At 44.6% G+C, this 14,404-nt stretch overlaps 1 protein-coding gene across 14 annotated transcripts in view; it reads left to right on the top strand.

The window, feature by feature from the left end:
• neo1a (neogenin 1a) overlaps positions 1-14,404 on the top strand; it is a 167,935-nt gene that overhangs the window by 38,296 nt on the left and 115,235 nt on the right. For all 14 annotated transcript variants that reach the window (XM_031848564.1, XM_031848568.1, XM_031848563.1 and 11 more), the window contains exon 2: positions 12,996-13,319. In XM_031848564.1, the coding sequence (XP_031704424.1) occupies positions 12,996-13,319 (324 nt within the window). The remainder of the gene's footprint in view (positions 1-12,995; positions 13,320-14,404) is intronic.

Genomic DNA, 14,404 nt, shown 5'->3' with positions numbered 1-14,404 from the left:
GAGACGTGGATACACAGGCAGACACACACTCGGGAACATACCTCATTATACATCAGGATTGTAGGTAAGAAATCATTGAGAAACACTCTTGTTTGGGGAGCGATGTGTGCTGTAGTTGGCGAGCGCTGAGTGGGTCAATACCTCGAGCCGAAAAACACACAATTATTCATCATACCTACAAAGTCTGTTCTCAATAAAGTTTTCTCAACTGATATCGGTGTGCGATTTTCATCTGGGAGACGGCTGTCAAGCACACCTCAGCATGACAGAAAAGTGTTGCTTCAGCGATAAGCAGGCCCCTATCTAATACCTTTCCAGTGAATTATTTATGGCTGCTGTACCGCGTGAGCTATATGTAGCATATTAAATACATAATCCTCTCATCTATTATTGATGCTCCTTTTGATACGAGCCTCACTGATAAGTTTGATAAGAGAGCTTAATATGTAGACCAGTAAGCAGATTCGACTGCCACATTTGAGCCAATAGTGACGAAACTTCACCCGTGCCTGATTTGGTTTTGGAAGCGAGGATGGGTAAAGGGCGGGGGGGGGAGACTCGGACCAGATAGCTCTGGAGGAGATTACTCCCGGTTATGATGTACTGTAAACACCTGCATACAAGCAGGCCGGGCTCAGCGGTTGACCGTTTACACACCTTGGCTGACGTACGAGGGGGAATTTCAGCTGCGCTCTGATCAAATCTGCCACAGGACAAGTCTGTGTCAAGTGCTCATGCTCTCTGCTTCCTGTGTTTTTATTGTGAGGGGGACAGATGCATGCAGACAGAAAGGTGAGAGGGGGAGTCCCTTTGCTGGGCTAAATCTCTTGCTTTGTGGTGGTTGCAGGAGCACACACGCACACAGTAATCACATCACACGATGGAGCTCTGATACAATCTATCAGTGTACAGGAAATGGGATTCATCTATCTAACTCGATGACGCTGAGACGCACCAGCCGTTGCACAGATAGCGGTGTTTTGTCAGCGGACGACTGCCAAATTGATGCTGATAATATGGTATAATTGCTGCTGACAAATGAGCCACCACTGAGGAAGCAAGTAATGTCTCTCTGTTGCTTTCAGCCTGAAGTCCTCAAACACAAACCCATGGCTGCAAACGCAGCATGTTAAAGCTATTAATATACAGCATCTAAAGCAGTTACTAGAGATGTTCCGATATTTCTTTTTCCTTCCCGATACCGATTTATATCCATGAACTTGAAATTGAGTTTCTCGCCAAAAACATTTTACAAGAGTACATTTGAACTCATGATAATGTTATGATTTACCTTCGCCTAGGTTTGGGCAATAATTCAATATGATAATTTATTGTCTTTCAATTTAATATGGCGCTGAAGTCGTATATCAAGATATGGTGGTACACAATTATATTGTCTAAATTGATAAGCACATACAAACTAAAAATAATTTAGAAAATCTGATTATTTTTCCTTAATGTTCTTGATTAAATGAGAAAAAACTTCCCAGAAGAGTATATAAAACCATGTGTTTATTTATGGACTTTACCAGAAACATACTATATCCTGATATGTTATCATATACATCGTTATCGTGATATGAAATGACCTATATCCTTTATATATTTCGGCTGTATTGCCCAGCCTTATCTTCGCTTAATACACACTTTTACTGAATGGAGCCTGAACGCATCATAATGTAACTCAATAGACTCCCGGTAACAGCTTTAAGCTCTGTCATTCAGCTCTGCAGGACTGTGCTGCTAACGTTAACAAGCTCTCCTCCGGCCGATTTAACTCGATTTGTTGTTTACATTGTAGCATTATCAGTGAAAAAATAGGGTGAACAAGAGTGCTCAGCCACGTAGTGTAGTACTAGTTTACACATAAAATTGGGTAGCGAGTGACACGTGTTGATGTTGTTCCTGTGTTTCATAAATGAGCTGATGTATGATTTATCATATCTAATTGGTGCATAGACTCGCATACTCGCCGATACCCGATCCAACATTTGAGGCTGTATCGGAGGCTTTTCCGATACGTTGGTATAAGAAGAACTCTAAAAGTTACTGTCGGTAAGTAAAACTAGTTTCTTTGGCAAACAAAAAGTTACTGCTGCTCTGTCTTTGATTTTGACCTCGAGAGCTCCACTAAGTCCGTGTTTGTCAGGGTGACATTTTCGGCTGAATCCATTTGCTGGTTTTATCCTTTTAATATCATGTCATCAAAAGCCTCTTGTCTGTAAAATTCAGATAGTGCAAGCTTAAGAATGACGGCGCACCTCATATCGTATACCGTTATATTGTTGTAAAAATGATTGGACAGTGAGAAATGATACCCATTGTGAGTGAGTCACTCCGTCCTTTTGTGGCTGCCGGGACACAAGGCTCTTTTTCCATTGTGCTCTTATCTAAGACAGACTGATTGAGGCCATATAGCTATAATTCTCTTTGTAAACAAATGACTTTTCTCTCTCTCTCTCTCTCTGTCTTTTTGAGACGCACAGGCTCAGTGAGTGACATTCACCTTGTTTTGTCCTGCTGGATTTTTACCTGAAGTCTTGACTGCACAACAAAACAAAAACAAAACATCACTCTTGTCTTGTTGCCACATCACTGCACCTTGTCCTCACTTTGCAATATGATCCACATTAGCATCCACAGCAGCCTGGGCAGCTCCCGCCGTCTGATCCGTCAGGACTGAGACCAGAGATAAGCTCACTATGTGACAGGTGCTCAGCCTCTGTTGGGCGGGAAAAAGAAAGAGAGACGCTTTCGTAAAATGGTTATCAACAGGGGTCGCAGGCATGTATTTACATCCAAATTGTTCTCCGTGACCAAGAATGCAGATTTTTTTTTTTTTTTGTGAGGATGTGTGGTGATGCGATTCTTTGTTAACGGCTGATATGTATGCCATACTTCACCTCCTGTCCGTGCCACCAGAGCCACGACATCCTCCCGAGCTCTTTTGTTGTTGTTGTTGTTGCTGTTGCGCCCTTGGAGACTGGCGAGGGGCCTCGCACTCGGTGTTGGAGCGCGAAGAAGAGAATGACTGGTTGCGGTGGAACAAAGGTGCAAACAAAGAAGTGTTTTGGTTGAACAGGAGTGGACAGGCTGGAATGAAAATAAATGCACCAACGGGGAGACGTGCTGAATGAACCGGTGAGAGGGTCCCCAAGGTACGAGAGAAAAAAGGGAGGGGATCAACCGACGAATCGTATTGCTCTTAACTCTAACTTAGGCTTAACTTCTTTTTGCACTAACTTAACACCATCGCTGCCTGACTTCCAAACAATATAGCGTCGGCTGTTTCCAGATGCATAATAAATATTGGTACATTGGAGGTCCATTCCTGCTCCTACTGCAGTGAGTAAAGAAATGTCCTTTCTCCTCATCCAAATAGATTTTTAACAGCCTTTTCTGCTTTGTCACATTTTGGAAATTGACAGGAAACCTGAACAGAAAAATAGGTGTTAGAAATGAAACTGTACATTGGGAGCATGTATGTGTTTTAGTCTACTTTGTGACCTGGTGAACCCGAGTTTGTTGTGGTTTTAAGATATTTCTGCTTAGAAACATCTGAGGAGTGACCGAGGAGTTGACCAGTGTCGGCAGGCTGGAAGTTGGAGGTAATATAAGTGCACTCAAATAAAGTGCTTCTCTCCAGAAAAAAAAAAGATGCTTTCATGACTTCAAAGGGAGCTTGACAGTCTTGTACACTAATAATATCTAAGAGACCTCCCTTTATGCCTCACACAGCCGCTTCATTTTGTAATCTAACTGCGCCCCTGGTGCAAACACTTAACCCCCGTAACCACACTTAACTGCACCATTATCACTGTTCTGCCTTCACATAGCGTTCCCCTTTGTGCCCCTGCTTCTCCATGTTGCCCTGGATAATTTGTCCACAGTTATTTTAAGTTTTTTTTTTTTTTTTTTTTTTTTTTTTTTGGAAGGGTAACATCCGGTTTCAAGTAAAATAGTAATTGAGTCTCCTTCCCAGTGTTGGCTCAAAGGCTTTGATCTCTCCCGTGCTCCAGTGTTAAATGGTTTCCTCCAAATCGCTGCGAACATGCTGCGACTGGCTGCTCTTTTATCAGCAGTCCGCTAACGGCACCTCTTCGCCAGAAGCTTTGATGCTGCATTTAACTCACTGTGAAAAGAGCAAAGGACAGGAAGTCCTGCATATATGTATATACATACAGTGCACTGCCTATATAAGTCTGTTTAAGAGTCGACGGAGCAGAATGATGCGGTGATTGTGCAGAAAGAAACTGCTGATGAGGGCGAAGGTACAAATTGGAGAACATGTCAAAACGTTGGGGATTTAAAAGAAAAAATGAATTCAATCATTTATGTTCATACTACAATGGTTGGTCAGTGCAATAGTCTGTTAATGTCCATCGGGGATTTGAAAGGAGATTGACTCGGCTGTCTCGTTGTAATTAGCAGACTTTACAAGCAGATGCTTATCTTAACTTAACAAGCGGGGGCTGGAAATTGAGAGTTTGAAATGTTTTTGTGTCTGGGGTTGGTAATTGGCAGCGAGCTTATCGGAGGGCAGATTGGCCACACTTGACCGCTCAAAGGAGGCTGAGCCAGAGACTGTGATCAAGCGAACGGCTGGATGTGACCTCTGGTAGACTCGTGCCGGCTCTGAGTACCAGATGCTGTACTTAACTGTTACCTCCCAGTGAGGGGAAACTGTGCTGTACGCGAACCCCTTTCAATTCTTCTCTGTTACGATTAACAAAATGACAGCAGTCAAGGACGAGATAGGCCAAAGATCCAGACATTGAAATCTAACGCTGATAAATTGCCGGGTGTTTGACTTTGCGAGACGTACTGGATTATATTGATTTTCTTTCCTCTCTGCGTGCATGTGCGAGTGTGAGTGAGTGTGATAGCGGAAAAAAAAAAAATGAAAATAAAACCAGGGGCAAGAGAATGCAATATTGTGTTTCATTAAGAAATCTATAGGATATCTCATTACAGCCACATGGTTTTCTTTAGCATCGGGGTTGGTGGGGTTGGGGGCGGAGCCTGTGGGTGGCAAGACGAATGAGCTTTCCTCTCTCGGATGACTATCTCATCTGGTGCCGTTCATGGAGAAAGCAGGAACCGGGCCCAATCTGCCCGGCATGTCGTCTACTTCCTGGCCGCGTTGGCCCACCGCTTCCTGATTTTTTTAATTTATTTTTTTTTTTTACGACCGCATCAGCCAACTCGTGCATGGCGGCACTTACTGAAACTGAACAGTGTTGTTTCCCGGCAGTATTTTAAGTGCATCGTTTGTCTCAGCACCTGACGGTTTCCTTGCGAGTTCGGTTTAAAGAGCATCTCACTCAAAAAAGAAAAACGGCAGATAATGGCGTCTGCCGCCACGGTGAGCTTTTTAAGTCGGCTTTCTCTAACAACCAGAAAAGGTTAGCCCAATTCTCAAATCCAGACATTAAGTGACGGTTTTAACCTTTAGTCTGACTGCTCTGTGGGTTCCCATTTAGCCCAAGAAATATGTTGTTTCTCGCCGTTTTTGCTTTCCAATTATTCACCACGAGGACGGTGTTTTTTTTGACGTTTCTCACACACCGTACCCACGCACCGTCTCCAAACCGGCTCTCGCAGTGTGCTCGTCTGCGTTGCTGTCGTCTCGGTGGGCCAATCCTTCATCGTTGGGCCCGTGGGGAGGCGGATAAGAGGGGGAATTTGAGCCTCAATCAGTGCTGGTTAATTATCCCAACCAGGGGAGGTGACAGAGGTTTCCCCGTCTATGCAATCCCTCCTGGATCTCTGTCTCGCCTGCTGGGAGCTCTGTCCTATTCTTCAAGTGATATTTTAACTGTTGGTGTATCCGTGTATTTATGTTCAGCCATACTACGCTAACCAGTATCATTTGTTTTCCCTTCCACGACGTTTACTTTATTAATGTGTTCTGTTTTGTTTATTTATTTCCATCAGGGTTTGTTTCACCTATGATAAGAGGGCTGCTTTGGTAACATTTTAATTCATACATTTAAACGATTTAGGGTTGCTTTTGGGTTAATGGTCTCCAGTAGGACACATGCATGGTCGCTGCAGCTTTAATGTTGTGTCGAATAATGTCTGAAGCCTAGCTGACCGTGTGTCAGTAGGATCAAGTTTAATTAAGAGGCTTGCATTTGTAAAGTCACGCATTTCATAATTAAGGACACATTTTGATTACCTGTATATCCTGCTTACATGCACTGCCAATGGCCGAGGAATACAAATGTGCCCATTTCAGAAGCATGGGTTCCAAATGTAATTGTTGTTAACGTTGATGAAAAACGAATGCCCACGCTAATGAGTGCGAAGCATGAATCATTCAGCATTGGAGAGCCATTTCCCTGCTTTTTTTTTTAGAGGAGCCAGTTTTTCAGCTCACCGCTCAGAGACGTGAAAAAAAGGGAATCTTCAGTCTCACTGACTCAGTTTAAGTAAGAAAAGTGGTGTGATGCAGCAACAGCCCGACAATCCCTCTACTTGTACTCTTCAGTCATGGATTTTGACTTTTTAAAGTACACAACAAAGAGTTTGGGCTAGATTTGGTAGGGCACAGTGTGTCTTTTTAGAAGCTGAGCCCGGTGACACTGGAGCATTGTTCTCATTTAGCCGAGTGCGTCAACCAACACATATTTTGATGATGCTTTAAGCGATCAGTTTAACCGTTTAGTCCATGAAAGGGCACGAACCAAATACACATATTGCTTCTTTAGTCTGAACAGTCAAAAAAGTGGAGCGTTGGATATTTAAATCTTTCACATTGACCGGTTTATTGCTTAAACTTGTAGTGTTTGAACTGGTTTTAAGTGGAACTGTGGAAGAAGCTCCGGCAAGAGTCTCGTCTCCAAGGTTGTCTCGAATTGAGCGCGAGCTAAACACCGCTAAACCGCAAACAGGAAATAGGGGTCAGTGTGTGAGGTTGTTTGGAAAGAGGGATTAGCTGCTCGTTAATTACTGTTATACAATTGCATGACACAATTACTAAATAGTAAGAGTGCCATGTCCTCCCATAAAGACGGAATGAAAACACATCGCACATGGTTGTTTGAATTTGATATTTTTCCGGACTTAAAGAATTTGCTAATCCTATTAACCGGCAAATCATTTGAGTAGGATCCGTTTCTTCATCTGATTAAAGAGAGACGGACGTTCGTATCGAACTGACGTTTTCTGGCCATATTCGGTGAAACCAAAGCCGATGGCGTTGCAGTGACCCCGGCCTTGCCTGTGACCCCGTCATGTTGTCTCCGGGGCCTCCAGAGTTTTACAATGGCAGCGAGCAGACAGGATGACAGAGACCCGCCAGCTGAAAAACAAATTGGATCTTCTCCTCTTTTTAATCTGCCAGCTGAGTGGGAGCCAGCGCAGGACAGCCAATGTGCGCTCGCCGTCTCGATAATTTCGTCCATCCCTTTATGGCTTGGCCTCAACCCCTCATTTCATCAACCGCTGTGTGGAACGCTGAGAATACCAGAATCGGCGGGTTGTGGGATCCCAGATCGTAGCTACCTCCCTCAGGCATGTCGGACACTGTTCCTGGCAGCAACTCCTCAAAGAAGTGCTCGACTGGCCGCACTAACTCCGACAAAGTTCTGCTACGAATCTGAAAAAGAAGTGCATTCTTTGTTTGTTGTTACTTTAGTTCGTCAATGTGACTCTCTTCCTTTTAATTTCCCTTTAATGTTTACCCTTCCAGTCTGGGATTGTGTCATTTCTCTGGTTTAAAGAGATAAATGTCTTTCACAGCGTTGAAAACACTAATCGGTCCTAATGAATGTGGCCCCCATCGCCTTTATTTGCTATTACATGCTAATGAAATGGGTGTCTCCACTCCGAAGTTCACCTCTTTGATTCATTTCAAGTCAAGTGCCCAAATTTTCAAATTTAACAAAATGAAAGGAAGTAAGCTAGCCGCCTCAACTTGCAGCCGCTCTATAATGGAATCCTTGAGGAGACCTCTGTAATCAACCGTTGATTAGGAAAAGGACACATCTTCCTCTTCCCACTCAAATAGGTATACCTCGAATAAAGAAAGTTCGCTGCAGCTCTTTCTCTTGATCTATTAAAGACACCTAGTCCCCTCGCACTTGGTCTCAAGATCATTGTTATTTCCCTGAGGGGTTTCTTGGTGACAGATGGGCTTTAGACGGGAGTTTGGAGAGATGGGAAGATGAAGGATTCTGCAGAGAAATGGACTCTGAGTCGAGGCATGAAGATGAAGGAAAAGAGAGAAGGGGGGAGGGGGGGGGTAGAGTGTGGGTGGGGAGGCAGAGACAACCATTTCCATTAGTGTCATTAAAGCGACCCTGACGCTGAGGGTAGAAGGACAAACAGCGGAGGGATGGCAGCAGCTCAGGCTCATTACTAAACGCTATCCCCCGCCTCTATCTTTACCTGCGTGGAAGGTTTCCATTCATCTTTGATGTGCTGTCATTAATGATTTTCTGCTCTCTGCTTGTTGTTTTATGACGAAGGCTCAAGTGACCCATTATACAACAGGAATACAGAGCGAAGAGTGCGCACATTGTATTCCGATATAAACGATAAGTAAGAAAATATGACTGTTTAGCTTTTACTTTGCAGGATTTACTCGTCGCCGAGTCCAAGCCACAGAAGGGCGTCTGTTGTTGAAATTGCGACTTGTTTTTCGAGAGGGGGTCTGCTCTGTCTCAAGAGCGGCTCAATAAGGAGGGCAGTCGATAAGGCTGCCTCTCAGGCGGCAGGGTCAATGAGGGAGGAGGCTTCCTGCTGAGCAAAGGACAGAATAGAGGAGAACAAGGGGGGGGTCTTTGTGTGGAATGGAGACCCTCACCCACTCCTCTTTACTGCCTTCTTTCTAGATATTACACCTCACGGTGAGAGACCCACTGTGTATTCTTCTGCAGGAGTTGTAATCCGCATTGGTAAAATACATTTATCCATGTCAGAGAATACATGTGAGTGAGTTATCCACAGGTTTCGTTCAGGTTACTTATGACATGACAGAGTTGTTTGAAGCCCTCCAGCCAAAATATCTTGACATGCATTCTGTGAACACGTTACCTGAGTTCATGCACGCACGTGCGTGCGCGCATGCGCGCACACACCCGTCACCTTGACAGGGAGCCATGTAACGTCCAAAAAAGCTTTTTAAACACTGGCTCTGAGCCAGCGTTGCCAGTGAGCCAGTGGCTCATGATGGGAAATACAGCACAAACTCACAGGTCTCCAGTCTTTCTCTCTCATCTGAAAGCAAGGGAGACACTGCGAGGGTGAGAGAGAGAGAGAGAGAGAGAGAGAGAGAGAGCAAGGCAGGAGATCAGGGCACCACCTTAATCTGGGCTCCCAAACCTTTTATGACTGCTGAGCAAAGTGGATTTGGGACAGAGGTAACAGCCCATACTTATCAAGTAGACAACCTCATTTTCTAGCCCCTTGCTCTCCTCTCCCTCGTTCTCACCGGCTGCCCTGGTGTGGTGGTTCCTATTTCTCCAAGACAAACGGGGGGGGGGGGGGGGGAGCTCCCTCCCTCCCTGCAGGGCCTGAATAGATTAGACTTCCCACACCGTAATGTGCTTTCTGACACCGCCTTCCTCCTTTAACACTGCAGCTGTGTTGTTAAAAGCTTGCAGTGTTTTCCATGCTAATAAATTCTGCCGTAAAGATGCACGTGTGTGTGTGTGTGTGTGTTCTCCATTGCAACCGTAAAAAAACCATTTCAAGACCAAAAGGTTTCTATACGAGAAGCAGAATTCTCTGTTGTTGTGTAATTCTCTTCAGATCCCTTTTCTTTATTTGTGTTCTGGTTCATGGTTTACTTGGATATTTCCACTGCGCTGTAGTGACGTAGGGGAACATGCGCTCTGAGTTTTCTTTCAATCAACTCTTCAGAACACATCAAGAGAACACGGTTCGTGCTGCAGGTGTTTTGACATTTTTTTGACTTGCAACCTTGTTATTTACCAAAAGTAAACTTTTCCTTGGCTTTGGCTGGGAAGTTGAAGTGTTTTGAAGTCTGTGGAGGTTTTTCTGTCTTTTTCTGGTGAATTTGTTTTCAATCAAACGCTGCAGTGGATCCTTGGAGGTGTTGGCTTTATCCGGCACAGTTTGGCCTTTTTAACCTTTTTAATATTAATCACAGACGATGATTTTTCCAGCCTTTGGTGAAACTTGGGTATGGGTGAAGTTCAGAGGCCTGTGTTGATATGTGGGCTTTGTTGTTATTTCTAAGAGACCAAATAAAACAGGTGGAAGTTAATGTGCTCTCATACATTACACCTCCTTTTCAAACAATCATTTGAGACCGTTTGAAATAAATGAAATGAGCCTTTTTGTTGCCATAGCCGAACCTATTCTGGGAAGCTTTTTTCATGATTTCTAGTTTCTCTACATGCTACAACAAATACAAAACATTTTGGAATAAAATGAAAGCTTTTCGGCAGCTGATCATCAAAATGTTTGTTCAGTCTCGACGCAGTGTGTGTCCAGCATCGATTCCACTGTCCCACCTTGGAGTTTGGACTTAGGTCACTACCAGGGGCGTCGATGTTTGCTTTCTTGTCTGTCGTCATGTGTTTTTGTCTGCCTGAAGTTTTGACTGGCACTGATGGTCTTAATAGAGTTTTTGAGGGAAATTATTCCAGGTGGAGATCATATCATATATCAAGTGTAGCAGAGCGGAGCACAACCCAGCACCGTAGCTTGCCATCAAACCCTCCACACCCTTCCAGTCTGTCTCCTGCCCTGCTCTGCCGACTGTGGATGTTGTGTCTGCAGCAGAAAAACAGATGGTTCGCCATTTTGTTTGACAGTAGAGCTGAAGTTAAGCCCTCCCTTACTGCTCCTATGACGGGGATAAAAAAAAAAAAAAAAGAAAGCTGCTAAAGGAGGCTGTTTTGGCTCCGATAGGATGCTACAGGGCCCCCAAGCCCATTCAGTGGTCTCCTCGGAGAGTGGCTGAAGATGGTCTTTTGACTGGACAGGAGCCAGACTTCAGCCTGGAAGCTCTGTCCAACCCACACACCCACTGTTCCAGCAGCGTAAAGCAGAGATGATTAAGCATGCCGTGGTGCCTCTGGTCTGTGGGAGCGACAAATCCCCCCCCCCCCCCGCTGCGCCTCCACTCTGGTCTCTCTCCATCTGTCATGTACACCATCAGAAAAATACATTTTCTGCCGTTGTCACATTCTGCCCAATATGTACACTATAGGCTGCCCTGAATTATCGATTCCCCCGAAATCTCACTTCAGTCGAATTTCAAACCGCTCGCTCACCGCTCAGAGTTGCTGTTGGAAATGTGTTGCGCTGGCGTAGGAAGCATCAAATCCTTCTTCTTACTTACTGCTGTTTATTCACTTGAATCTCACATCCACTGCTGCCTGAGGGGATTTTTACAAAAAGAATATTGTATGTATGAGCAGCTTGTGCTGTCTTTGCATCGGCGGATCTAATAAAGTTTGATATCCTGTAATGTTGCTTTACTTGCATCTGTAGCTGCAGATTACTTGCAGTGAAATCTGATTTGAAACATGCCAGTTTAACTTGTGTAAAAAGGGCCCTGGAGCCGCCGTGAGAGGGATTTAAGGGAGATGGCAGCTAAGAAACGATGTTTCTAAGTTTTTTGTCTTCAGTGAAGGCTAATCAATCCGTCCATGATTCGTCAGTAAGAGTGACGAAGGTCCAACGCCGTCCATTGACACCAAATGAGGGCACTCTTCTTTCTCTATTTTAGCCCTGTCCATCATCAGGTTAGTGCAGCGATGAGAGCACAGCATGGACGGAAGTGCTTTGTTGTCGTACCCCTATTCCCTAATGTGAAAGTGGAAAATATCTACTCAATTCAGTCATTTTCTGCAGCGTTCTGCTGTAATTGTTTGTGCTTTCAAGAGAACTAAGTGCACCGAGGACAAGCAGCCATACTGCCACCGTAATGGACCGCGCATTACATTATTCTGTCTTTGGATCTCACACGAGGGACTTTGTAGCGCAAGGTAGAGAAATTACCTCCTCGTAGTTTCAATAGCTGAACCATTGACATAGCATCTCTCTTTTCTGTCTTCCTCTCTATCTGGTCCCCCCCCTCCCCTGGAGACGTGCCATTTCCTTGGAAGAGAGCAGGCATATTTTAAACTGCATTTAACATTCGCCACTTATTTCACTCCATTCGCTGCATTATTAAAATACCTTCATACCCTCTTAATTATTTTTTCTAGCTCTCCTTGATCCCTACAGAACTGATAATTGGTGTTATTTATCAAAACAATACGACGGTGTGACTCTGCGGAGGGGGGGGGGGGGGAGTGCTTGAATAATGTATGAAGACAAATGCAAAGCAATTGCACCTACCCTGACTCTGGCACTATCCATGTCAGCGCGATGCTACCATTCAATGCTCGGGGAAGGAAATGGCAACCGTGTTCCAAAGTGTTTACTCCTTCGCTGCGCTCTCTACTTATAATAAAGCAAGACGTGATATTAACTTGCCGGGGAGGCTAGACTGGGTTAAATTTGTCAGTTCCTCTCGTCCAATTCCAGCGGGGCTTGTGGTTTCATAATGAAAAGCCTGTTGGAGTCTCTGGGATAGACTGAGGCGCAGTGGCTGAAAAGGCAGAATGAACAAAAAGAGGCTTCGCTTCAGAAGCGTTTCATGAGAGTGTTTGGGTCACTTGGAGTCCTGCAGTGTCCCTTTCATTTCAGCCACCAGCACGTTTTGTGTGAAATGGGTTTTTTAAATGTTCCATTAAGGTAGCAGATGACGTCCTAGGAGATATGTGATTTTTGCACTCGCTTGTCTTGTGGCTTCAGTAAGTGTGACGGTCAGCATTTTACAACTCTCTCTTGTATCCCCTGCTGCAAAATAAATGTGAAACAAGTTTAAAGGTGATATTTTAAAGCAGTTATGTGATTTAATTTGACTTACTGCTCTTTGCGGCTCAGGCCCAAGTTGTCTAAACTTTTCAAAGTGTCTGCGTAGAGCATCCGGCTAACTATCTCTGTTCTCCCCCGTTGCCCTCCAGGTTCAGCAGCGCAGCCCTTCAGCCCCTTCTGGTTCACGGCGGAGCCCCAGGACACACTGGCCGTTCGGGGCAACTCGGCGCTGCTCAACTGCTCGGCCCACAGCGACGCTGCTACGCCGGCGCGCATCGAGTGGAAGAAAGACGGCACCTTCATGAGCCTGGTTTCGGACGAGAGACGAAGCGTACTTCCCGATGGCTCGCTGTTCTTCGCCCACGTGGTCCACTCCAAGCACAATAAGCCCGACGAGGGCACCTATCAGTGCGTTGCCACCATCGACAGCATCGGATCCATTTCCAGCCGGACGGCCCGTCTCTCCGTAGCAGGTAAGAGCTGCCAGAACTATCAGCGGATCCATTTTTACTGTATCCTGTACTCCCTCAACGCCATGGTTAAGACTACAGCTGTAGTTTGTGGTGAATTATGGGTAGAGTAGAGACAAGTGACTTTAAGAACAACCCAACACATCTCATTCAATCTTTGTTATATATATTGCATATACTCTATATACTCTGCAGTGGTTTTCTGACTGGAGAACCACCAACTGCTTATCTCGTTAAACCAACTCCGAATAATTGCGTAACGATCGTGGATAAAAATAACAAGCATTCATTTGCAGATTTTCTTGAATTCGGTTAGGATTTGTGATGCATCTGAATGGAAGCCTGGCTCGTGTAAAACGTTATGTAATTTAATAGATTTCTTTCTTCACCCATTGCTTTCACGTTTGCTACTTCACAGCTGAGCTGTACAGTAGGTGTGAGGTGAATAAGCTGCTTTCCTTTTGTCCTTGAACTGCTCAGCGATTTTGTTCTTTCTTCACCATAAAAATCCTTCACCTCGCCGGAGACTGAATGCATCGCCCGACCGGATAAATGCCTGTAAAATGGTCCGTTTTCTTCTTTCCGTTTCTAGTCCCACAGTGTGACCTTGTTCAGTTTGGGAACAGCAAGTGACGTGGGATTATTAGGTGTTTCGAGTCAAGTCGTGCCCCGAAATTGAATTTTGCAGCCGGAGGAGCCACGGAATGCTTCCTGCTCGGCAGCGCTCTGCCAGATTTTAAGTCGCTCGTGAGAGGCCTCTTGTTGACAATGGGATAGTACAGTATAAGCCTCTCGGATACCAAGTGCCTGAGTGAAGTTACTGTGACTGTGATTCAGCTTCTTCTCATAGGCTCTATGAGTTACAAGTTAATTAGGCAGTATATATGTGTGTGTATGTGTGTATGTATGTATGTATGTATATGTGTGTGTGTGTATGTATATGTGTGTGTATGTATATGTGTATGTATGTATATGTGTGTGTGTGTATGTATGTGTGTATATATATGTATGTATGTATATATGTATGTGTGTATATGTATGTATGTATGTATATATGTATGTATGTGTATATGTATGTATGTATGTAT

This window comes from Anarrhichthys ocellatus, unplaced genomic scaffold, assembly GCF_004355925.1.
Source record: "Anarrhichthys ocellatus isolate YVR2014 unplaced genomic scaffold, GSC_Weel_1.0 scaffold8, whole genome shotgun sequence".
Lineage (NCBI taxonomy): Eukaryota > Metazoa > Chordata > Actinopteri > Perciformes > Anarhichadidae > Anarrhichthys > Anarrhichthys ocellatus.
Note: the sequence above shows the minus strand (reverse complement) of the source record. Positions and strands in the feature narration are given on the sequence as shown.